At 35.0% G+C, this 27,449-nt stretch overlaps 1 protein-coding gene across 4 annotated transcripts; it reads right to left on the reverse strand.

The window, feature by feature from the left end:
* Positions 1-2,173: 2,173 nt before the first annotated feature.
* Positions 2,174-27,256, reverse strand: LOC117567420 (phospholipase D2). 4 transcript variants are annotated; one of them, XM_034247413.2, is made up of 10 exons: positions 22,576-22,727; positions 20,943-21,227; positions 11,072-11,663; positions 10,510-11,014; positions 7,820-8,596; positions 4,400-5,676; positions 3,677-3,802; positions 3,050-3,387; positions 2,745-2,989; positions 2,174-2,685 (listed from the first exon to the last, which is right to left on the reverse strand). In XM_034247413.2, exons 2-10 carry the CDS (start codon positions 21,085-21,087, stop codon positions 2,584-2,586), a joined length of 4,107 nt encoding a protein of 1,368 aa, XP_034103304.1. In that variant the 5' UTR covers positions 21,088-21,227; positions 22,576-22,727; the 3' UTR covers positions 2,174-2,583. The 4 variants fall into 4 exon arrangements, with proteins under 4 accessions (XP_034103304.1, XP_034103306.1, XP_034103305.1 ...); XM_034247415.2 differs by having other exon boundaries at positions 22,496-22,727; XM_034247414.2 differs by having other exon boundaries at positions 22,600-22,726.
* Between the last annotated feature and the right edge of the window lie 193 nt (positions 27,257-27,449).

Genomic DNA, 27,449 nt, shown 5'->3' on the forward strand with positions numbered 1-27,449 from the left:
ATATATGTAGATATTTGATTACACTGACCTTCTACTTAAATTTCAGAACTTATTTAGAAATCTAATCCAGCATTTCCTTTCTTTTTTAAGCCAAGATATACCTTTTCTATTAATTTTATGGAAATGTCTTGTAGTTAAAACACTTTCTTACCCATAACTAAATGTGTATTTTAAAGCCAAACTCAGTTTAACCTTTCTTGTTAAGGTAGAAATATATTCATTTTTACCTTAAAAAGTAATCAAATATTAAAATCTTATTTCTTCTGTTATATTCTTTTTAATATTCTAATCCAAACTTAAATTCATATATCATATATATATCAAAAAAATATCTTGAGTATCTTTTTTAATAAATAACATAACTTTAAACACATTATTGTCCTTAAAAAAATGGAAATTTTAATCTTTCAGAAATTACAAGCTCTTGAAAAAGTTTAAATACATTATTCAATGCTGTAGAGTCTTTTTTAACCTTTCTGGAGACTTAGATAATTTTCAACTTTTGTCCCTTTCAAATATATATCCTTTTATTTATTATTAAATTAAGTTGCTCCTTTATGTATTATAAAAATTTTTCCATTTATTTTATATAGCAATGATTATCTATTCAATTATTTTTATTTAGAATCGTTATCCAACAAGCTGGCAAGAAAGTTAAATGATTCATTTGCTGCAGTGCAATTAATTCTGCTCACATTCTACTTGATAATCTCAGTTGATTTTTACTTAATCAGAGCGCAATCAAAAGTTAAGCAAATATTCCTCATTGTTAGGCAACACTAGCTTTCTTACTTATTATTATACGGACGACTTCCTTAATCATCTATAATGCCCACGAACTTTATTACGATGGAAGTTGCAACTTTAGTTGTAAGCCAAACCCACGCAAACAAATTTAAAGTTAATAATTAAGCAAAGTCAATTCAAAAGCAAAATCCAAACAATAACAATACAAGCAAATACATGAGCCCATCCGTTGTTATCAAACACACATTCACACTAGCATCACGTCATGAATACAAAACATACGTACATACATACATACTCAAGAAGAAGAGAAAAAAAAACAAAGAAAAGTCAACAGCAACAACAAGCAGTGGGGCAAGCAAAAAAATCAAAGCCAACACGTGCTTTTATTACGTTATATGAGAACTGTGTGCGTTTGCATGTGTCAGTGCAAAGTAAGTGTGTGTGTGGCTGCTGTCGGCCTTTGTGATGCAACTGTTCTGACTGAGAGCTTCGCGGGAGAGCGTAAAAGAGTGTGTGTGAGTGAGAGCGAATGAGCGTGAACACTCTTGGCATATGTTTGTGTTTGTGAGCACCAGAACTTGTTTTCTAGCTTTACTAGCCCAAGCGATGTATTTATTGTTGTTTTTGTTGTTCTCCTTTGACTTTGTATTTTGCTACAATCGCTTTTTCTTTCATAGAGAACAAGCACAAAACAAACATAGCAAATGTAAGAAAACTGTATTGTTGCCAAGTGCAGCAAATTACCAACCAAGAGCACTGAAAAATGTTGCGCGACACTTTTACACAAGTTTTGTCAGCAGTACTTTATAACTTTTTCAATTTCAAACAATGTATAAAGTTATGTGTGTATTTTGTAGTGTATGTGCACACTTATTAACTAATTCACGCACGCACAAGAAACGCGACTGCACCGAGCGAACAAAGTAAACGCACTGCATTAGCAAATCCAATTGCAAATGCAATGCTCAACAACAATAACAAGAAACCAGAGAGCACCGAGAGCGATAGAGAAAGACTGAGCAGCATTGTATTTGCATTTTTATATTCAGCATTGATAGATAATTTCCAATTGGACTGATCTTTGAGTGATTACACTTTGCGAATAGAAAAACTTATGTATACTAACAAGAAATTATTAAAATTTCTTAATTCTGTCCTATTATTGGACAATTCATAAATAATCGTTGTAAATGCAAAGCAATATTTTTAATTTAAATTTACCAAGTGTTTTACAACACTAACAGTACTCTTGCTTAACAGCATTTCTGCGTATCGTAGCAGGCAGCTTTTTATCGAGCGGCCGCATCAAGCTATTGTCAGTGGAAGGGAATTGTGTAGTCTAGATCGCTTGGTACTTTTTTAATTGTTGGGATATTCTCAACATTCACTCAAGTGAAATAAAATTCGGAATATTTAAGTTTGACTTAATTTTGCATCACTTTTTCTTTTACTTTTATTAAAAACAAGAATTGCGCTTTAGTTTGTCTAGAATACTGTTTTAACATCATACAAGTAACAATAAAATCTTAGTGTTTATAGGGGACGTCGACATTCTATAATAATAAATAAACTAGCTATAAGGCAAAAAGTTGTTTGTTTTCATTATATATATTAAATATTACTATTTATGTTGGTATATTTACAATTAATTAATTTTTTTCTGACTTGGCAACAGCAACTTGAAATAAGTTTAAGCGCATTTGGTGGGTTGCATTTTGAAAAATAGTAATAATATTAAAATAGCATATTTTCTAATCCCAGTTTCAAATCTAGAGAAACTGATGGATCTCCTTAAGGCTTAAGCTATGGTGGCGTCTTAAAGACTTTGGCAGACTATGTCCATACAGAGGTAGGTATGAGACCTTCCTTGCTGGTACCGGGTGGCGTAAGAACTTCCTTGTTGAGGAATTCCAGCGGTAAATTTACCAGATGTCCCTGGAAATTGGAATTTAGAATTTAAATACAGTTCAGTGAAAACATTTTCAAAATCTTACCTGAATTTCCGTGGCACGCTTGGCGGCCAATTCGGGTTCGGTTTTTGATAGAGGAGGTTCCTCCTGATATTTCTTCAGACTGGCGAATGTTTTCACAAAGTCCGTGGGAATACACTTGAACACCTCATCGTAGATCTCTGTATTTTTAGTCGAGATGCGACGCCATGTATTATGCCAGAATTGATTACAAACCGGATCACTTATGGCCAGATCCGTGCGTGGCGATCTCTCAGAATCCAGTAATCCTAGAAAAATATTATAATTAGAGGAAATTGTTAGGAATAAGCCAAAAAGTAAGAGCTTACCCAAATGCTCCTTGAATAGATATTTTCGCAATCTACCCGCAAATATTCCACTTGGATTCTTTTTACCATTCATCAGTCCATCCTCGAACTCCTCATCCATTATGATCGCCGCAATTTCCGAGTCCCGTTTGCCGATCATGGAACGATCGTTGATATTTGCCGAACCGCAGATAACGACCCGATCATCAGCAATTAGCAACTTGGAATGGACGTAGATCAGTTCGGTAATTGGCGTATTATTCAGATACGAATGATTGCGCAGACTGTGAAATGATATATAGTTCTCGGGCTTCGTAATCCCCGCTTCCTGAAGGCGTGTCAATATTGCTGTGCGACCTCTGCAAGATTGAGGAAAGCAGTTGATAATAAAATAGAGAAAGACAAATAGACACAATGTTTTTAAGGATTTAGCATTAGAAGTGAATATTCATGTAACATATAGTGTAGGGTCTTTTAATAAATTTGGCTAGGGATGATCAGAAATTCTTGATTTGGGGTTTCATTTTGCTAAGTTAACTTTAATTCGATAAGGTTATGATATGCAACACCTTGACTCAGTAACAAATTCAGTGTAAATGTCAAATTAAAATGTTGTTGAGCTTAAATTAGCTTATATTAGTCACCTACCTTGATATGGAGGCGTAGTTCCAATGCGTAATGGCTCTGACCGCATTGCCCGTACTTCCACCGACATCGCCCTCAAATCCGGGCAACAAAGGCATTATCACATAAACCCGAAAGCGTTTCTTTTCCCTGAAAACATTAGTAACGAAAGTAAAGAGTTTAAAATAAAGTCCATAAAAAACCACCCGATTTTAAACTTACTAAATGAAATAAAAAACGAAACCCTTATATTTAAATACCAAGAAGAATAAATCGATAACACATCAGTCGTGTGATTAATCAAAAATAACAAATTTTACATAGAATTATGATTACTAAGGTAAAATTAAGTATAATTTTGACACTCTCGGCTATCCGAATTCTCTCGATATTGGCTCTCTTTATCATTTCTCTCAATCTATGTTACATTCCTCATTATTCATAATTTAGCAACGGTATGGAAACCGTTTACAAGTTAATCACAAACTTATTAATGTCTCGCTTAGCTACAGCAATAATTTTTGGCAATCAGAAAAATAAGTGCAAATTTTTGTCCAAAAGTTGATCGCTACCTATGTATGTAAGTACTTAGGAATTGTTTTTAAAATATAAAAGTACACGAGGACAAAAAGAAAGTGGGCTTTAATAATGTGTTTCTATAGTAAAGTGAAGTAAGGTTCAAATCCTCTAAGAACCACTCTATGATCAGAACCAAATCATATTCTTATTTTCGTATACTGAACTTACTTGTGAGCACGCACGATGCGCTTGAAGAGCGTTTCTCCGATCTGGTTGCGAACATTATTGTACGCCCCCGACACGCCCATGCCCAGCTGCATGGTGATAAAGAACTGATTCTCAATGTAGATGTAATGCTGGGCCTTCGTGATGGTCTCGATGTAGGCATCGTGGATGCTTTGCTCCACGAGATCAGCCTCAATGAAGCCGCAACTCCAGGCGGAGGCGCTGCGCAGTAGTTGGCAGGTGACGTTCTGCTGGCGACGCTGCTGCAGCTGCTGGAGATGGGCATTGAGCCGGATCTGAGCATAGCTCTTGGGCATCAGGTACGGGAAGCGCACATTGTCGCGTAGCTTCTCTAGCTTCATGGCATTCCAGCGCTGGATGAAATGCCGTGCCACATCCCGAGCCGAGGCACCCACAACACAGATGCCCACATCGTGCCACGGCATGCGAGGCGTCGTAGTGCGATCGATAATGTCGACGAAGGGGGCGTTCAGATTCATCCAATCCTTGAGTATGAAATTGGAATAGTCCTTGCCGAACCAATACTTGGCCTGACCATAGAATTCACTGCTGAGTATTTGTGTGCTTGTCGTCGTCGCATTCAGCCCCGAAGTTGAACTGTTTGCCGCCTCTGTTGTTGTCGCCTCCTCCTGTGTCTCAATGCTGAACACAGTCTCACCCATGGCCGTTGCTCCCTCCAGGTTTTCCTGCGCCTCGGACGTCGTCAGACGTTGCACAAAGTCCTTGCCCATGCGAGCCCCCTTCATCGCATTGTTCTTCAATCGATCGAGCATATTCTTGCGCTCCATCTCGGGTGTGTTCAGCTTCATGCCCTCCAGCGTTGTCGCCTCCAATCCCAATTCACTGGATGCCGCCGACAGTAGATCGGGAATAAGAAGTCGATCGCCAGGTTTCAAAGTCCGCACCTCTATGCCAGACGTCACTGGAGCAGCTTCCTCGCTGGCTGGTGGTGGCGGAGATGGGGCACGTTCCTTGGTCGTTGCCTCGTGATGAGCATTGCGTGAGGATTTGCGTGAACCGAAGGCAGAGTCCACTTCGTCCTTGTTGTAGCAACCGCTGGGCGTGCAACGATTGCTGCCCGAAACGGAGGCGGTCGAAATGCTGCCCAGATCGGTCAGACGATGCGAACGATCATCCCAGCGACCATAGCACAGATCCAAGCCACCAATAAATGCGTAAGTCTGATCGATCACCACGATCTTCTCGTGGTGGGCCCAGAGCAGAATGCCGCCACGTGCATGATCCGGATGTCGCATGACCTGAAGTGTGAGAAACATTCCATTAGAAATCAGCTAGTGACGCAGTAGTAAGACGGTTGAAATCAAAATCTTGGATAAATTTCAAGAAAATGTCTCTTTAAGCTAGGAATCTAATATAACCTACATAGAGAAAAAATTAAGTTCTAATTACAAGAAACAATTATGAGTTTGGGAATAAAACAGAAATATGTTGTCGACTCAGGGTGAGTTCTGTAATACTGTTCTTTTAAAACATAAATCTCAAATCAGTGAGAATCATTGTGCATGTGGTTCCTCAGACTTATTGTTATTGTCCCCACGGTTCGAATATAATAGTTAGTAAGCAATAATTAAAAATAGTGAAGTGTAACTTTGTCTAATAATGAAAGGGACTAAATATACATAAGAAAAATATTGTATCACTTTTTAAACAATCTGCATTTTTACCCTTTATTTGAGATTTTCGATTTAGGTTAGGTGGGACCGGTTGCCCCTGTATGGTGCAAAGCATAGACCAGTGGAGGTCCGTAGCTGTACCGGTAGAGCTTATCTTCGTCTCAGAAGTCGCACAGTATGGATGCATTTTTGCCAAAAGCCAGCAGCATCCTAGGAGGTAGCCGTGAAGCGTCCCGAAGATCGTTGTGGCACGGCGAATTAAGGTATTTCAGCCGGAGTCGGGATAACGCTGGGCATCTACAGAGAAGATGCTCAAGTGTTTCCTTAACCCCGGGCTCGTTGCATTTCCTGCACTGATCACTGTTCGTGATACCCAACTTTACAGCATGGACAGCTGACTGACAGTGACCAGTTAAAATGCCTAGCATTAGCCTGCAGTCTTTCCTTGAAAGCTGCATGACGAATTTGGTTAACTTTTTGTTAGTAGAGGCACACATCAGCTTTGCAGTTTTGCACGAGTTGGCATTGCGCCAGCTCGCGTCCCACTGAAGTCTAGAGTGCACCTCAATTTCCCTGCCTAGAGTTCGCAGAGATATCGGAACATTGCACATGTTACCGACATCGAGCCCCACTCCCTCTTTGGCGAGAGTGTCTGCGATCTCGTTACCATCGATGCCCTGGTGGCTTGGGATCCAATAGATACGCACGACCGCAGATGCGTTCAGCGACTCTATTGTTCTTCTGCTGTCCAGGACAACTTTGGACTTGACCACATCAGTGTGCATTGATTCTGGCTGTCAACAAAGATGTTAATTGAGTTTTGATTACGCTGTAAACCCCGAGCCAATTCGGCAGCCTTGCCAATGGCAAAATCTTCCGCCTGGAAGATGCTGCAATGGTCTGGGAGTTTATAGGAATGTTTGGAGACCGGGTCAGGGCAGTATACGGCCGCTCCGACACCATCATCCATCTTCGACCCGTCGGTGAAGAGGTTGAGGGCTTCGGGCCTTCCGCCAGCAGTCCGGTTCCAAGAATATTGTTTTTATATGGTCAGTACTGGTAAGGGGGATAGTATAGTCCCAGTCTCTACTAGTCTCCCTACCAATGACGCTGTGACCATAGCCTAGCAGACCCAGATTGCCTGTTGCGGCAATCCGTAGGGACGATCTTGCGGCTATGGATTGCGCGGGCTTTAGTAGGCGTCGACCTGATAGCGCCTGTGATACACAGTAGCGCTTGACTCTTTGTCCTTTCCATGATGGAAAGGTACGTCCTTTTTTCCGTGGCCTGCCACCACACTAGAACACCATAGGTGAGGAAAGGGCGAACAACTGAGATGTATATCCACCGTATTAGATTAGGAGAGAGGCCCCAAGTGCAACTAAGCATCTTTTTCGCCATGTGGTCTTCTTCACCCTTTCTAACACGTTGAGCTTCCATGACAGTTTGCTGTCCAGGACCACACCTAGGTATTTTACTGCTTGCCTCGGCTTTAGCATAGTGCAACCTATTTTCGATTTGAGATCAACTTAAATATTTTTAATTTGTAAATAGGATATAATATATAGGATTATACTAGAATCAATATAGGATTATACTAGAATCAGAATTTACAAATTTATATTTTGTATTTTACAACATGTTTTTCCTTAAAAATCCTGAAATTTTGTAATTCTCCGGTAAGTTAAGAATTAATTTTAGACACATGATTTAATAAGGAAACTTTCTTAAAATACTTCTTCTACTACATTTCCTTAACCCCACATACCTTGATATTCTCATGCTTGGCCAAGGTGGACTTGCTGTAGTAGCTGTTGATGCCCAACGCCATCTCGACCTCCTTGTAGAGCAGCACAAACACCTTGATGCCCTGCGTTGCCTTGCGCAACAGAATCTTGTCCAAACGCCAATAGTCGCCATCCAACGCTGGACGCTTCATATAGATCTCCGGACTCAGCCACCAGTCGGCAATGTAAATCTCCTCGGTGGCAGCCTCGAGGCCATCGGCAACTGCGGCCATGTATTGTGCCCCATCCACATACCACACGGCCTGAGTGTTGGCTCTCATCGGGGCATAGGACATGTGAGGATTGGGGCAGGTAAAGTCGCGAGCGTGGGTGTGAGCTGTGTGCTTGAGGTACTGCATCCATTCCTTGCACTTGCGACGCGTCCAACACTTGAGCACAATGTGCCGGCTGTTGGTCAGAATCTGGAGACCTTTGCGCATGCCCGTCTGATAGATGCCCGTGGAGACATCGAAGCCCTGATCGAAGAGTATCACAGCTCGAATGCTGCCATCGGTGGGTCGCACATAACCGAAGCACGTCTCCTTCACGAAGAACCAGCGATTGCGCCAAGTGCCACAGACGACATCCGAGCAGAAGTAGTTGCAACGCACGCAACAATTGCGTTGAAAGCAACCAAAGAAATTGCAGCCAGCCTGGCCGGGTCGTGTCGATCCGGTTCGCTTGAGTATGACTCCTTCTTTGCCCTTGATGCCCAGACCGGATACGAAGGACACATTTGAAACCTCCACAAAGTTGAGCTGCAAGAGAGGGAGAGAAAGAGTTTGAGTATCGTAAACAAAATAAAGTTAAAGGTGCAAATCACATGTAATGATGAAATTAAAACTAACAAAAGAATCCTAAATGAGTTAGTTGATGAACTCAATATTGTCATACTATATATATAAAATATTGTCATACAAATAATTTTAATTACTTATAATTTTACAAAAATTAAATCTATTTAAAAAATGTTTCCATTTTTCTCTTGTTTTAATATTTAGACAGTAGTTTTTATACCCGCTACCCATAGGGTAGAAGGGTATTATAACTTTGTGCCGACAGGAAATGTATGTAACCGGTAGAAGGAGGCATCTCCGACCCTATAAAGTATATATATTCTTGATCAGCGTCAACAGCCGAGACGGTATAGCCATGTCCGTCTGTCCGTCCGTCCGTAAGAACACCTAGATCTCAGAGACTATAAGAGATAGAGCTATAATTTTTTTTCGACAGCATTTGTTATGTTTGCACGCAGATCAAGTTTGTTTCAAAGTTTTGCCACGCCCACTTCCGCCCCCGCAAATCAAAAAAATCGAATAACAAGCTTAATTTTAAAGCTAGAGTTGCTGTTGCTACTGTAGTAGTTATGATTCCTGAAAATTTGATTGCGATCAGATAAATATTGTGGAAGTTATTAAAGAAATATCTATGGGCAAAAACGCCTACTTACTAGTGGTCTTAGTTTGGTATATACCATTTGGTATATTTTTAGTATTTTCGGTATATTTTGAAAATGATACCGCAATATTTTGCCTTTACTAAAAATGGGTAGCGGGTATCTCACAGTCGAGCACACTCGACTGTGACTTTCTTACTTGTTGTAATAAAAATTAGTATATCTTTGAATCTTAAAACTTGTCTAAGCTCAATTGAAGCCAATCGGGTTGTGAACTCAAAAAATATAACACGTTATAAAAAGCATATCCTATGAAATGCTTTCTATTTTAAGCAAGTAGTTTTGCGTTTCAAAAAATTCATTTCAAGCTTAATACCTAATCATATACTATAAAGAGTAATGTCGATAATTACACACTCTTCTCTAACACAAAAACTACGCAATTGCAATTATCTACAGTGAGCAATAAAATATATAATACTTTTAGGCATACTTTTATTTTAAACGGTTGCGCGATAATATAAAACAGTCCCATCGATCGTATAATATTTTTGTTGAACTAATAAATGTTGTAACTTAACAGCTGCAAATCGATCGTTTTTAAACTTAAGTTAAGCCGATAAGTGGCGACGTTCAACTGCAAATTTGTCATATAAAATAAAAAGTTGATGTGTCGAAAATAATGCAGTAATATGAAGTGTGTAATTATGTGAAATGTTTTAAAGTTAAAATATTGAAATTCATTATATTTACATTTTAATATATAATATATAAATTGTAAATATTTCTTTTGTACATATGTGAAATTAATTATGTATATTATGAAATTATCGTCTTGTTTGCTTTCCGAATTAAATTGTTCATAGAATTCAATTAAAAACAAGTTAGAAAGCTATAGTCAAGTGTGATCGACTGTGAGGTAGGCATTTTCAATAAAAGAAAAATAGTGCGGCAATATACTTAAGATATACCAAATTAATATACCAAAATACTAGAACATACCAAAGACTATATTTAGTATATATACTGTTACATTATATCACACAGATGACTCCTTCTGCCTTTTTTATATACATTTTCTGGAGGCACAGCTTTATAATACCCTATATTCCTCCTTTCTATTTCACCCATCCTCTATATCATTTCCACTTTTCATGTATTTTCTAATTTTTACTGGCACTAGTTTTAGTCTCTAAAATACATCTTGTAATTATAAAATTCGTTCAAGTTGCCCTATTCTAGTCAACTTCCGAATATTACAAGTTGTTCACCCACCGTTTCATGGTGATATCGATACAAACTGATGTTGAGCAGATTGTAGAGATAATCTTCCAGCTGCTTAATGCGCACAGGCAAATGCTCGACGGTGATTAGACTCTCTGGGCGATTGGGGAAGCGAGGCAGCTTTCGTTTCTTTTTCTTTCGCTTCCGTTGACTGCGACGAGGCGTGAAGCTCGAGAGGATCGAGCTGTGTGTGGGACTAACGATGGTGGCAACAGTTCCAGCTCCATCGCCTCCTCCATTATTATTATTATTGTTGGTTGGCGTGCTCGAATGCTTGACTTTGGTATGCGCTGGCAGATCCTTGAGCGTAGACTCGTCGGCCATTTGACTGGCGGCCGCCTTGAGCGTGTGTCGCTTCTCCTTGTGAGCTCGACTCGGGAACGGAATGTTCAACGAGGTGCGAAAGAAGCTGAGCTGCTGGTGCAAGGAGTTGAAGTGCTTATAGCGTCGCTTGATCCTCCACGTGAAGGTGCCGTGGGTGAGCTCAATGGTGTACCTGTCAGGCAGAGAAATATTTAGTAATCAGAGTAATTCAAATATGGAAATAACTCACAAATTCGGATTGAGTAGATGCGTCGTCACGCTGCGCTCCGTATCCACAATGCGCACATGAATCTCGCGTCCGGGAATGAAGACCTTGCGTTGAAACGAATTGAACTTGACGTTGGGCCCATAGATGCTGGTGTAGGGTATCTCCTGTCGCATCAGCACACTGTTCTCATCGTCGAACTCCTCGTCATCGTCGTCGGTCTCCTTGCGCTCCACCAGCACCGGTTTGTCGCCCAGCGTCGACAATATCGTCACGGAATCGGGAAACGCCAGCGTCTCATCGTATTCCGAGTCGACCATCGAGAACTGAAATTCGGGCAAACAGCGATTGTGATGGCTGATCTCATTATCCTCCTCTGTGATCTCTTCACTGCAATCCTTGAACACATCATCATTGAAATCGTTGTCATCCTCATCTTCGCCAAGATCGCGATGATGATCGGTTGAGTAGGGCGGCAAAGCCGCTCCATTGCGAGCATCCGTCATGGCCTCGTACTGCGCAAAGAGGTAGGAACTATCTATATCATCATCGTAGCCACGATTGATGTAGCCGGCATAGTGCGTTGGTCTGTAGGCATCATCAGCAGGATATTCAGCTGCAACAAAGAGAGGATGGTGGTTAATTTTAGTCAGTTCCGATATGAACTATATATAGTAATATTACTATTATTGATTATCATCAACGAAGAATGATTTATTCTCAATTCAATTCAATAAAGGGTTAGTAGACATTTCAACTTAATATTATATTTTAGCCAGCTTTAAAGACTTAAATCAATTGAAATTTTTGGGAAACTCAAACATCTTTGAATATTGCTGCTGATTTAAACAATGAAGAACAGAAAACTGAGCTCAAAAGTTTTCTTGTAAGCTTACAGACACCCAACATTTTAGGCAAGTAAATTCAAATATTGAATTTAATTTTTAACTCTTGATTTATTAAAACACAATAAGCTAAACGAAATGAAATAAATAAACTTCTATATGAAAAAACATGCAGCTTCATTTTAATCACTTTAAAAACTTTAATAAATTAGCAGATGACTAAAAACAACAAATATCTATTACTATGGATTTATTTTGAATACATTTTTTAAAAATCACACAAAAAGGTAAATTAAATGAATCAATCCAGTGAAGAAAATTTAACTTAAGATTCACACCAAATATTTTTATCATTTCAATATCTAAAGATTTTCTACTGCACTATATTTCTTTGATTTCACTGCGATATAAAGTGTCGATTAAATCGAACAAAATAATTTATATATTAAAGACTCTTAATAACATACTATAAATCGATATAAAGAAAACAAAATAAATAATTTGAATTATAAATCAAACAACAAATTATCTGTATTATATATAATATTTTAAATCAGAGCAATTAAGAAATCTACAGTTGACTGTGATCGACTGTGAGATACCCGCCACCCATTTATTGAAAGTGAAACAGTGCGATATTATTCTTGAAATACTAAAATATTCCGAACACAATATTTGGATATAGATATAGTTCTACAATACTAAAATATACCAGATTGTCACCCAAAGCGACTAACACCAGCGGAAGTGGGCGTGGCAAAAATAAACAAACTTGTTCAGCCTGCAAGTGCTGTCGAAAAACAATTATATCTATATCTACAATAGTCCCTGAGATATAGGTGTTTATACAGATGGAGGGACAGACAGACAAACGGACATGGCTATATCGTCTCGGCTGTTGACTCTGATCAAAAATATATATCATTTATAGTATCGAAAATGTCTCCGTCTGCTTGTTACATACATTTGCTTGAGGCACAAAGTTATAATACCCTTCTACCTTATAAGTAGCGGGTATAAATAGAAATAAATACAGGTATTTGAATGTTGATTACAACAAAAAGTTACTTGAATATCCTATCAATAAGATTTAACATATTTATACATGGGGAAATTTCCCAGATTCCATACTTTGCAATTTTAAAGCTTATTTCAAGTAACATTTGAATACTTAGCATAAACAAATCTCAATATTATATAAATTTTAAATAATTAGCTACCTTAATCACTAAAATGACCATGAAGGTCAGTTAATTTTAAGAAATGCGTTTCAATTTCATTTTTATATAACACATAGAAATGAATGTGGGACTCAGAACTGTAAACGATCCACTTTGAAGGTGTTACATATTCCAGTCTTATCATGTATTGACTCGACTCTTTGGAGTGGCTTCCAGTCGTAGCCCACTTTTAATTAGCTGAAGTTGAGTTTGTTACATTAACTTGTCGGTTTTCAATTAGTTTACATAGTATAAAGTACACAAGTAGAGACATATAAGTATGTTAAGATTGCCGTGTTTCTATTGCTCCAAATGCTGAGTCAAGCATTTAATGTCAAGTTTTTTACTGCTGATAAAATTGTATATGACAAGGGTTCCTTTTCTTTTGCTGGAATTCGGTTCAATTGAAAAGCACTTTTAAAATGTCGAGTGTTTAAAGAGGTTTTATGTTTTCACAAGAATTGTGCGGTTGATGATGACAAAAAAACCAATATTTTCCTCATCTCTAAAAGTTCAGATTACTTATCAATATGATGAAATGTTTGCTTTTTATTTATTTTATTTGTATAATAATAATAATAACCAAACCAAACGGTATATTTGTAATATCGATATAGTACCACATTCAAAATATACCATAGACGGCACAATATACCAGATTGTCGGCCAAAGCACCTAAGACCCCTAGGTCCCATACAAAAGTATTTCTTTAACTTCCACAATTTTTATCTGATCGCAATCAAATTTTCAGAAGTCATAAATACTATAGTTATTATTGTATATACCGAAATTTCCTGTAGCTTGAAAATTACGCTTGATATTCGAATTTATGGATTTGCGGGGGCGGAGGTGGGCGTGGCAAAATTTTGAAACAAACTTGATCTGCGTGCAAACATAACAAATGCTGTCGAAAAAAGATTATAGCTCTATCTCTTATAGTCTCTGAGATCTAGGTGTTCATACGGACAAACGGACAGACAGACAGACACACAGACGGACAGACGGAGATGGCTAGATCGTCTCGGCTGTTGATGCTGATCAAGAATATATTTTCTTTCTAGGGTCGGATATGCCTCCTTCTACCTGTTACATACTGGAAAGCGGGTATAATAATAATAATAATAATAATAATAATAATAATAATAATAATAATAATAATAATAATAATAATAATAATAATAATAATAATAATAATAATAATAATAATAATAATAATAATAATAATAATAATAATAATAATAATAATAAAACATGAAAATAATTTAATATCCAATTCGTATACATACATATGTCCAACTATATATGGAATCATTTGAATTCGCTAAATCTATAAACTGTAGAAATCCCGTTCGTCTTATTTTAGTTAATATTAATGGCAAATTTAATTTGCACTTTCGAAGCAATTGCGTGATTTATCTATCAACAGTAAAATAATACTAGACTCCACAAATTATACTATAAATATACAACTTATTTAGTTTGTGCGAGATATTCTAACACAATTGAATGCAAACTATAATCACGTTTCAGTTGTAAATATTCACTCTTTACTTTAGTTCACTATTTGCATCAGATTTCATCTGCAAAATGAATTTTATCCCAAACTCGTATAATGTTTCACTTGTTCGATACGCGATTAGTTTATAGCATCCTATAAATACCAAAGTCAATGCCGAACTGTGTAATTACGTAAATCGTTTTATGTATTATATTAGGGAACGCCTTTTGGCTCGGGTTTGTTTATCGTACAAGCAAGAAGTACTCAAGGTTTAGCTATATGCGGTCGGTGAGCATTACTCAAAAGCGAGCGAGTGTATAAATTTCGAGCTGATAAGAGGTTTGGTCTAACGATAAGACGGTGGCCACAATTATAAATATGCTTTGTTTGCGATCAAAGTATATTTGTGCGACGCAGCCGGAAAGATTTGCTGGAAAATAACTTATGGGAATTGTTGTAAAACCTTGCCTCTAAGCCGCGCCAGACAGTTGCCTAAATAATTGGTAAATCGGTATAAAGTACACTTCTATTTGGGTCCGACTTTGCACCCAAAACGATGACGCAGCACATCAAAATAACACACATAACAAATCACGCAGAAATATGAAATTGTTGTCTACTGATAATCCGATATATATGTAGATTATATACATACATCGATCGAGTCTTTTGCATATGTATGTGGGAGTATTATATGAACAGTTGCCAGTGATGGATGGACACCTGTTATTAAGCGCTAATCAAAGTACTTGACTAAATTATGATTTATATATGGGCTGCAGATAATGCTCGATATCAGCACTATCATCATCTATTACCTGCTGACAGTGCAACCAAATGCCATAGAGCACAGAAATCTATTAGTCCCAATGATAGCGTAGACTTATAGCGGACATAAATAAAAAACATCACTAGTATTATTTTTATAGTGCAGATAGCAGCCAAATATAATTATGGAGAAAATGGGCAGGGGCGATAACAGAATACAGTGGAAAATAATAAATTATTGTGAATATTTTCTGATTCGGCTAATCAGAACTTGATTATAATACTCTGACACACTTTTTCCTAAAGGTCAATTCATAAGTTTATTTTAATTATTGAATACTTAAGAATTTAGAACTTGAGTTGATACTAAAGATAGCATGGAATGTTTAAAGAATTCTTTAATTATTTTAGAAATGTTCTAATTTAAATAATTATTCAGGAGCAAATGTTGAGAAAAGATAATATTATATAATATTAATATTCTTGCAATTTTTTCTATTCCAGAAACTTTTTTTTTTGTATTCTTGATAATTAATTAGCTTAGAAAAGAAAGATGAAATAATAAATTAAATTTTACAATTATTTTATATTCATAACTAATATTTTAGACTATTTAATTAACTATCTTTCAACAAAATAATACGTATACGTATGTACGTATAACTTGTTGTATAATTTTATTAAATATGTTCAATATAATTTTTATGCTTGAATACTATAAATATATTTAAAAAGTCTATATCACTTAATGGCATTATTTGTGATATTAGATTCTCCAAATATTCTACGTATACTTGATGACTTGTAGTATGTAGAACATTACATTGTACGTATTTAAATATGTGAAATAACAAAAAATACAAAGCGTAACATATTTTTACTACCTCCAAATACAATATTCATCTAAGTCTACAATCGGCTTATCACAGAAACCGTTCTTTAGGAAATCCAAGCAAATTATCATTAGTCATATGATGTTTGTCTGACGCCGCAAGAAAAATATCTTATCAGTGGAGATATTGGGTTGCCTCAGAAGTTTACTTAGCTCTAAATAGAGCCAAGGTTGCTTTTTGGGATCCTATGTCAAGTTCGTCAGTGCCGTAAATAATAATAAACCCCAAAATTGAACTTGTAAATCTCATTTAAAGTGTGCCCCAGTTGTGTGGAGGCTCGCTTCACTGACATTGGACGCCAGAAAGTGCCATAAAATATCTTGTAAGACTGCCAAGTTTAATGGAGATCACGTGACCGGACACTGAGATCGTTATCAGAGTTCAGGCTGAGAAATAATAATAAAAGTACAGAAATAACTTGGGTCTTTAACGTGGCATAATATTCGGAATATATATTTTACTATGTCCGAGAGTAGTTCAGCGTCTGGCGTCTGACTTTGACGTCATAAAAACCCATTCAGAATGTTATTATCTTAAAATTAGTCATACGTGGATTCAGGTTCAATGATCGCAGCTATATTTTACAAACAAAACAGTTTTTTTTTTTGTTTTTTGCTTATGCATAAAGTGCTTACAAAGTTTCTTTCACTTCATAACAATGCCGAGAATGTTTGGAATAATTTGGCATTACGTAAGCAGATAAGTCTGCAACATTGTGAAATACCTTAACAACAACAAAATATTATGCGAATGACGTTATTGAAGTGTTGAGATGTTTCTTGATATCTCCAAGCATATCACTTTTATTCAACTTTTTCAATAGTTCTACTTCTTCAATTTAAATAGCATAAATTTAAATTATTTTCAAGCCCGAAAAGTGAAAAGAAATAATCGAAGAAATACAAAATAAAACGTGGCGAGCGCGTCCGTAGTTTATCAGCTTTTAACTGCCAATCAAACAAATATTGAACTGGCTCTTAGCAAACAGTTTGTTCACTTTCATTGTAGTTAAACAGTTGCCAAATTAATTCACACATTCGCAGGGTGTTCGTATAAATTGCTTCGGCACGCAGAGAGCTTCACTTTGAGTGTTCCCTCTGACACGATAAGAATGGAAATAATAATAATACTCGTAAAAAAAAGAAGTGCAAAGTGAGGCAGACGCAATGCAGTAAGTCAACACTCGAAATAATCAACAAAATAATACAACCGAAAGAAAGAAGAAGCGAACAATTAGCGAGTAAATTGTTTGATAAAAATAAAACCAACCATAAGGAAACCTACATAAAAATGTTGAAAAGACAACGCGCCAAAGGTGCTGCTGATATAAAGGGGAATTTCTTTTCATTTCGATTCGATTCGATTCTCTGAGTCATGTAAATAATAAAAAATTGTCATTATTGGTTACTTTGATGTATCAGAAATAGCATTGATATATATCTCGGAGGGTGTTTGAGTCCCCCTAAAAGGTCTTTCAACCCGCTTCGCGATCTGGGCCAAAAGAAATCGAAACTTCCTGTTTGCAACTAAATTGAAAACGCCAATAACGTGCCATGAATTTTGAATCGGACTTTGGGGCGTTATGAATAATTAGCTAATGGTGCCGTTAGTTTGTTGGGGGGCCTCTAAAACTCCACGGGGCGAAGCAACACGCAAAGTGCCTCGGACACGTGAAGCGAAAGCAACGGCCAAATTCCAGGGTTATATAATAATTAGAAATGTGAATACACACACACATCGAGTACTCGAAGCAATTGCACTTGGCCACACTGTTTGCATTGTAAATTGGCCGTGTAACAACTCGGAAGTGTCTATTTGTCTAATGTAATGGATTTGTAATGGAATTGCCAAAAAATACATTAATTACAACTATTTAAATGAACTCCTAAATATTTTATTTAACCACTTGCTTAAGATCATCACGTAAATTTAAATAATACTCATTTAATATTTCGACCTAACCTAATTCGATAGTTAAATTAACTCCAAATTGATCAAATCTAAATTTGTTGTTAAGTACCGAGCTCCATAATATGTTATTCAATAATCAGTTGATTGAGACCGATCGTGATCTTGAATTTTATAATATTTTAGAGACAGTCAGAACTCATTTTCTAAAATTATATTTAGAAACTAAAGGACGCATATTGTCTCTCAGTTTATAAGAAATATAGACTATTGAGCAAATGTCCATATTTTATTTAACAATCAGTAGCTGCAGATCATGTCACCAATTTAAATATTATGCAATTATTTTTTCGTAATTTAAAAAAGATCAAAATTACTGTATTTTCATAATGTATTATAAACTAATAATGAATAATGAATTAAAAATTGTATTGAACAATAATTATATTTTATTGAATAATTAGTTGCTTAAGGTCATGCCTTCAATTTAAATAATATATTTTACAATTATTTTTATATATACAATCAAAATTTCCAATTATTCTTTTTATTTTGTTGTGTTAAGAATTCCTCAAAATATTTTATTTAATAATTAAAGCACATTGCCAATGTGAATAATGTAAATATTTAAATAAAATCACAAATTCTTAAAATTCTTTGAATAATACAATAATCAAATGTAATAATATAATAAATAAAAAATAGTCCAAAATATTTTTGGTAATGTTATATTTAGAACTCTAAAATATTTTATTCAAAAGTGTTTCACCAATTAGAATAATACACATTCCATATTTTTTAATTTCAATTTTTCAATTTATTATTATACGTCAACATATTTGTATCATTTTGAACTTTAATAAAAAACAGAGCTTATTAGTATCTCTGTCTATAAGAAATAGATACTATTGAGTGTTTTGCATTATGGAGTAAGTGATTCTTATATTTGCCTTTCTATTGACAATAATGCATATCTACTTTTCGTTTAAGACTACAATATTTGGTGAGAACACAAGTCTTCGATTTCATATTGATATTTTACGATAAAATCTCGTGACAATTAAAATCATACTGCGAGAAACAAAGATTGCAATACTAATTTGTTTTTAGCATTTCAATTCAAAAATTTGAGAGGTTTTATTTTTGGTATTTAATGATAAATAAATCATCAATTGCGTTTCGATCTAGCGGCTACAAAAATACTGGTCTTGAACATTTTCGACTTTGGTGAACTTTCTGCTTATTATTGTTATTTAAATGTACTTGAAATCAGCATCGATTTTCGACTTATAAATACTAATTATATATATTGTGCATCTTAATGGAACCGGTTACGAATTAAAACATTTGATTTTGCATAATTTCTTTTGTTTATAAATAATCAACCATAATCATCGATTTAGGAGTGCCGCAAATGTCTCGTGCATTAAATATAAAGTGTTTTTCCCTTGAAGATCGTAAAATAGCGTGCTTTAAATATTAATTGCTGACAACAGTTGCTTTTCGCCAAATGCTTTCTGTTTTACATTTATTATTATTACAGAACACTTTTTTTTTCCTTTTTGTCTTACGATTGAGTCACTTCTTACATGTTTCGCAATATTGTGTTGGTTTGGGTTTGGTCTCCAATGGAATTAAATTGACTTACTAATTTCCTATAAATATTTTCTATTAATACTCTGTTGACATTATCAACATTTTCTAGACTAATTTTAATCAATGAAAGTTGCAAATTATATTGATAAGAGTTGAATTCCTCTTTGTTCTATTTTATCAATTTGGGGTGCATATTTTATTAAAATGACTTGCAAAACAATGTGCTTAACTCACTTTTCTTTCATTAAACATTTCTGGAAATTCAACTTTCTATCACAAAAACAAAACGGGAAATACTCAAGCTTGTGGCTTGATTAACTATCTAATAGACAAGAGCAATATTTCGTGTTAACACTAATTACTATAATTTTGTTTAATTTACTCAGCCCATAGACCTAGTCTCTGAATCTTTAGACTGTTGATCTTCATCGCCCACGAGAAAATTTTCAACAAGTGGCATTTTTGGACAAATTCTTTTTCACTTTCTCAGACAAACCGGCTAAACAAACCGGTTGCTCGTATAAAAGTAAAATAATTCTAGAAATTAAACAAAAAGCCGAAAAAAGGTTAAACGTGAAGATTGCTCTAGTTGAGTGACATCGACTAGAAAATATGCTGTACAATAATTGAAGGAAATAAATAATTTTCGATATTCTAGCGATTTCTCTACAAATCTATTAAATTGGCTTTTTTACAATATTTTTCATGAAAAACGTGTCATTTTATGATTTATTACGTCAAATAAATTTATTTCAACTACAAGTGGTTTTTCTAAAAAATAGCTGAGTTTAATCTTAAAACATTTTTTCTTCTTTCACTAAGTTTTACATCACACAGTATTAATGAAGCTGATTAAGCTGAGTTCTTTTGAAATTAATTTACATTTTCAAGCTTTTTCCTATCGTCTGTAATACCTCACTGTCTGAGAGTGCAGAGTATAAAGTAAAACTGGTCTATCATTATGGAGTGCTGTGCTTAGGTTGTAGTTGTTTTTTTTTTGTGTTTTGTGTTTTTTTGCATGACGCACGCGGTGCAAAAAAAGCTACTTGGATTAGAGAACTGGTAATGATCTAACCCAACATGAGAGAAATACAATCGAGAGACAAGGCAAAGCCTGAGAAAATGTTGCAGAGAATCAAATCAATTTTATTGTAACATATTTATTACCCATGCTGGCCATCAGCTGTGAAATGCTGCGACGATGACGTCGCACTTGCAACGCTTCCACATTTGCTGCCAACACCGTGTCGGTGGCATCCTGCAGTTGGAGCGTCTCATTTGTGGCAGGAATCTGGACTTTTGGCTGGGACATTTTTTAGCTGTTATTTTTGTTGGTTCTTCTATTGATTTGATATTTGGTATTTTTGGTATGCGATTTTTTGGTGTCGTATTTTGCTTGATATTGACTGATATTCATTTTACTTTTTGTTGTTGCTGTTCGCATTTCAGCAGCTAATTAAACAACGTAGAAAGAAAATAATATACTTGGGTAAATATTATATTATATGTGGTTTCTTTTGTTTATTATCGGAGTCAACAACTGATTGCAGTTGCCTGAAGAATTGGCTCACGGCTATCGTACTTTGTATTTTTTATTTTATTGCACATAAAACAATAAAAAATATGTTATGACAATTATTATTTTTCATTACTATTATGATTAATGGCTTTATCACGTTCTGATTTTTATCGAAACCTTGCAATATGTTCAGTTATTTTATTACTAGGTTGCTTCACTGTATAATTATTATTATTTTTTTATATATGTTTTTTTTAGGTATTTTTCGGTATACAAAATTTGGTTTTGCTTTTTAAAGCTTATTTTTCTTATAGATGTGTTTCAATTTATTTTTGGATTTACATTTTAAATTTTTTTATTAATTTATTTATATTTATTATTTTTTTTCTATTATTACAACAATTTGCGGAATTATTACAAATTTATTTATTTTTACTTCAATTATTTACACAAATTTCCTCAATTATAACACATTTCTTTAAATTTTATTTGTGTTGACCAACATTTTTATTTATTTAACGCATTTAATTTTTAACTGGAAATCACACTTAACATTTGCCTTTTCGCTTTTTCAATAAAACTTTGTTTTCATTATTACTTTTCAAATATTTTGTTATTGCTATAAACACACGCACACACACATACACACTCGCACACACGTGTTGCTCATAAACTTTGCACAACAATTAACAATGTAATTTTGGCACAAAAGAAAATTTTGAAATTCATAATTCATAAACATCAAAAAAATACTTATATGTGCAGCTGTTGTTGTTGTTGTTGTTGTTGCGCGGTTTATAAAGTAACTGTTTGATTTGTATCTTTCTGGATGATGTTTTTGTATCTTTGAGATAACTGCACGCATAAGATGCAGAATTCCGTTAACTCAGCAAAGAGACACGTCTGCAAATTCTGCAATTCGCTGAGCTGTGCTGTGCGCCGTGTGGTAATGTACACATTAATAACAATAACAATAATAAATAATAATAATAATAAATTTCCATTGTTTACGTTTTGCCAACGACTAACGGAAGTTACAGCTTGGCGTTTTTTTTTCAGAAGTCAGAAGAGAGCGAGAATTTAGCGCGCAGTCGCCGTCGCATTAAAAAGCTGCCACGCCGCTGTCGCCGTTTGCTGCGCTTCTTGTTCTCGTTTCACCGTTCGTCGTTGTTGCTTTGCCTTCTTTGCTTCTTCTTTCTACCTGTGTGTGACAGCAGCAGGAACAACAACAAGCGCCGACAAGACACACTGCGCAGAAATGAAGACACCTCACACACTTACACTGACACTGACACCATCACTCACACATATAGTTAAGTGTGCACTCACACACAGAGACAACGCGAGCCCCCACAACGATCGAATGAGTTGCGAACGCGAAACGCGAGCGCCAAACCAAAACGTGTTGCGCCACCGTTGCCGTCACTTTACTTAATAATAGTAACTAAACTTCGCCACAAATGGTCGAGAGCTTTTTTCACTTTGTGCCAAAGAAGCTACCCGAAACGGTTAACGTTTACGTTTAACGGTTAAGAGAGCGCGTCGGCTCTCTCTCTCCCAATGGGAGAGAGCGAAGACAGCGGAGTTGTCAGAGAGCGAGAGCGAGAGCTAGATAACAAACAAAGAGTTAAACAGCTGTTAAAGCTTTCGAACAAGACAAGCAAAGGTGAGCGTAGAGAGCGAGGTGAACCTCGTGCAATTTGAATATTATAAAGTTTACAAGGTATCTCGGTCAGTAAAACCAACTCGCTCACTCACTCCAATATCCACAAGGTCGCACTTATCAGAGAGCTCAGTTGAAACAAGTTTACCACAGAGTTTGAGGGATATTATCATCAAGGCAAAGCTTTGGTAAAAAGCTCAACAACATGACAAGGTTATGAGAGCTTTCATGGCTAACTCAACAACAAGTTGACAGGATTATCTCTTTTACAAATGATTCATCAGGATAAAAGCACACGCATAATGACAGCTCTTTAACTATCAAGGCATTGTCTCTATCTAATCTGATCGAGATAAAGGCGTAAAGCGAACGCAAAATTGCAGTAATCACCACTCGTTATTCATATTTAATCTTACACGGAAAATAACACTTTAGTGCCATGCGTTGCCAATGAGGTGCGAAAAGCAAAATATAATTACATTTTCAGATTAGATTACATAAACATTAATGTCAAAGCATTACAAAAAATGGGATAGTTTAGCACTAAAGAGTACATACATAAATGATTCAGTTTCTTGAAAATATGTCAAGATGATTACAGTAAAGACTCTCTTCACGGACGCTGATCATCGAGAAATTTTTATCCGTTCAAGATAATTCTTTTAATAAAAAGAATATTTAGAGATTTCTAATATGCATATCAACTTTAATCAAAATTTGAATAAAAAGAAAACAAAATTAAATCAAATTATCAAATTCTTTGTGTGTAAAGGTAAAAATTCATTTTGATAACATTGAAAATAAAAACTATAAAATTATTTATGACTGATATATTAAATTTCCAGAATTGTCCAGAAATGGCTTCCCGGTGAAAATAGGATTTAAATGAATCTTTCATAGGATTTCGGTAGATTTCAACAAAATTTAAATAATATTCTGCATCAGGCCATATAAATGAAATTGCTTACAAAATATAATAGGTTTACCCAATAAGAATAATGTTGAATATTATTGAAACGCATCAAAAGCTGGATCAATTCCATTTGTTTGTCCACTTAATGCTTTGAATTTCTAAAGTATATTTTATACCCTCCATAGGGTAGAAGGGTATTATAACTTTGTGCTATATATACATATATAGCTATATAGTTCGTCAGCTCTTGTTGTGTTTGCACGCATATCAAGTTTGATTCCAATTTTTTCCACGCCTACTTCCGCCTCGGAAAATCGAAAAAAAACCGAATAGCAAGCGGAATTTGAAAACTCGATCCATTATGGTACATATAATAACAACTACGGTATTCATGATTCCTACAAATTTGGTTGCGATAGTTAAGAAAATCTTTTTGTATGCGAAATAACGCCTACTTACTACGAGTTTTGGTAGCTTTGGCTGACAATCTGATACATTTTGTACTCTATATTATATATTGAATGTAGTGCTCATAAATATACCAAATATAGTCTTTAGTATGTTTCAGTACTTTTGTGGTATATTTTTAAGAAAAAAACTGCACCGTCTTGCTGCTATTCCAAATGAGTAGCAGGTATCTCACAGTCGAGCCCACTCGACTGTAGTTTACTTACTTGTTAGCTTTAAGATAGTAATATCTAGATAATCGCACCGGATTTTAATGAACGGCCAGAGTATTTTGTATTCGAGCATTTTTCTTGTATTCAGATAGACGAATTTTATGGCATTAGATAATTTTTGAGCGAGTCCAATACTGGTTTATTGATACTTGAAAATATCTTTGAGTAATCCATGTAAATTATGAAGAATGCAAACAGATAGAAACCTGTTATTCTATGCAATAGTTTACGAGTTAAGCTTTACAACACTTGGCGAATATAAAAAATTCTTCAAAGCGGTTCAATTGTTTACCAATAAAATTATACGTATACAAATACGTATTTCAAAGCGTATGTAGATAAGATAATAATGCAGTGAAATGACCCATTGTTATATCGGTAATTGAATGTTACTATATCTAACTATGTATTCGACTACGAGTATCTGTGTGGTTGTGTTTTGTATACGTGGGGAATGAAAGTTTGGTTGAGTAACTGTGACCTGAGTTTGTACTTCCCACTGGACTTTGTGATGAGAGCTTCAACAAATTGTTTTCGCCCACATTGAAAGCGAGGAAATACATATTGAACTGAAAGCTATGAAAATTCTCCTCTTTTCATAATTACGTTTACCATAAGACAACTGAGTGCTAATACTTTATATTTGTTAATTTACTTTGGTTTCAATGAAACATCATATTTATGATGATATAAAGAAGATACAGAAAACTGTTCGGAAGAATAGCTAAAAGCTGGTCAGCAACATTATGAAATACAACATTCTTCAAAATAATGCTTACGATTTAAAACCTCGTCACACATACCACTCATTGTTTATATAATGATAAAACACAAAATTATTACTAAATTCCAATATACTTATTTCACAATAAGTCTAAAATTAAAATTAAATCTAATAAAAAGAAATACATATATATATAACATTATTGATAAAGATACAATAAATTAAATTCATCTGAAATATGTTTTTAAAATAACTAAATACTACCGTAAAAAAATAAAAATTTATAGGAAGATGAATCGAAGTCGACTTAAGTAAAATTTGGACTGGCTTGAATTGACAGAAACAGAGGAAGTACATCGATCTACTTTTGATTTTTATACCCGCTACCCATAGGATAGAAGGGTATTATAACTTTGTGCCGGCAGGAAATGTATGTAAAAGGTAGAACGAGGCATCTCCGACCATATAAAGTATATATATTCTTGATCAGCGTCAACAGCCGAGACGATATAGCCATGTCCGTCTGTCCGTCCGTCCGTCCGTATGAACACGTAGATCTCAGAGACTATAAAAGATAGAGGTATAATTTTTTTTCGACAACATTTGTTATGTTTGCACGCAGATCAAGTTTGTTTCAAATTTTTGCCACGCCCACTTCCGCCCCCGCAAATCAAAAAAATCGAATAACAAGAATAATATTAAAGCTTGAGTTGCGAATTTTGGTATATACAATAATTGCTGTAGTAGTTATGATTCCTGAAAATTTGGTTGCGATCAGATAAAAATTGTCGAAGTTATTAAAGAAATACTTTTGTATGGGCAAAAACGTCTATTTACTGGGTGTCTTAATTACTTTGGCCGACAATCTGGTATATTGTGCCGTCTATGGTATATTTTGAGTGCGGGACTATTTCGATATACCAAATATACCATTCGGTATATTTTAGAAATTTTGTAGTATATTCGGTATATTTTGAGAAAAATATCGCAAAATATATTTCTTTTATTCAAAATGGGTAGCGGGTATCTCACAGTCGAGTACACTCGACTGTAGCTTTCTTACTTGTTCTATTTATGCCGAATCCTTTAAAACATCAATATTACAGAAAACAACAAAAAGGAACTCATAAATATAGTTTTTAAATTCCAATTCAATTAATTCCGAATACGAAAATAAATATTAATTAATATTAATATTAATGTTGAAATGCACATGACCAAATGATGTGATAATATTAAATTGTATTGCACATGTATTACTGCCTTTTAATTGTAAAATATGTTGCACTAAATGGTTTCAATTATCAATTAATATTTCAGTTGAAATAATTCTTTAAAAGAATATAAGCCCTTGAAATAAATATTAAAATGTATTGCGAATGTCACGTAGGTTAAGTGCCTTTTAATTATATAAAATGTTGCGAAAAACTGTTTTAATCAATCGTTTGAAGAGCTTCTTTATCAAACACACTTTGCACACACAGTTAATAATTGTAATCTTTGAAATTGAAAAATACTGATTTGCGATAATGAGAAAGCGTTCTTATCGTACAAGCTTCGTTCGTCATTCGTTTGTCTGTATTGTATCAATTGTTGTTAACTTAAGCAAATTAAGAATTTTGCACAAATAAATTAAGTTTTTATGTGAGTTGAATTCTTGATGGCATTTCATGATGATTTTATTAACACTGATCAGAGAGAGAAAAAGAGAGAGAGGGAGAGAGTGTGTGTAAGGGAAGGCAATCAAAGTGAAGTTCTTTTCATATAGAACTTTTTGAACCACCACGAAACTTCAGTTCTTCAAATATTCCTAAGATACTTACTCAAAGCTTTAATGGATCCACAAATTAAAGTCAGCTGTTCACTGGCCTTCGTTTTAGTTTATTTTGATTGGTTTTTTTGGCTCAAGTTTAAATCTTTTTGCTTTATTATGATTCATGTGGCACTCACACAATTAACTACAGCATACACAACATTACACACATATACACACTCGCACGCGAGCACAAGAAGATCGTGTGTGTGTGTATGAGTCTAGCTCTTCAATTAAATATTCGTCGAAAAATTGCTAGCAAGTGCAATTCAATTGGGGCATGCAGCCAAAGGCGCCAAATTAGCACGAAAAACTAGAAAATCAATTTCGGATTTCGTTCAGACGCCACACCAACAACACTC

This window comes from Drosophila albomicans, chromosome 3 (assembly GCF_009650485.2).
Source record: "Drosophila albomicans strain 15112-1751.03 chromosome 3, ASM965048v2, whole genome shotgun sequence".
In the NCBI taxonomy this organism is placed as follows: Eukaryota; Metazoa; Arthropoda; class Insecta; order Diptera; family Drosophilidae; genus Drosophila; species Drosophila albomicans.

Bases quoted from the DNA above. Each gene is read 5' to 3' on its own strand.
- LOC117567420 (XM_034247413.2), bottom strand. From the start codon at position 21,087: ATGTCCCAGCCAAAAGTCCAGATTCCTGCCACAAATGAGACGCTCCAA. The intron at 8,597-10,509 runs GTGGGTGAACAA...CCTCTCTTGCAG, and splicing joins ATCGATATCACCATGAAACG to CTCAACTTTGTGGAGGTTTC. The intron at 3,803-4,399 runs GTAAGTTCAGTA...TAATGTTTTCAG, and splicing joins CGCATCGTGCGTGCTCACAA to GGAAAAGAAACGCTTTCGGG.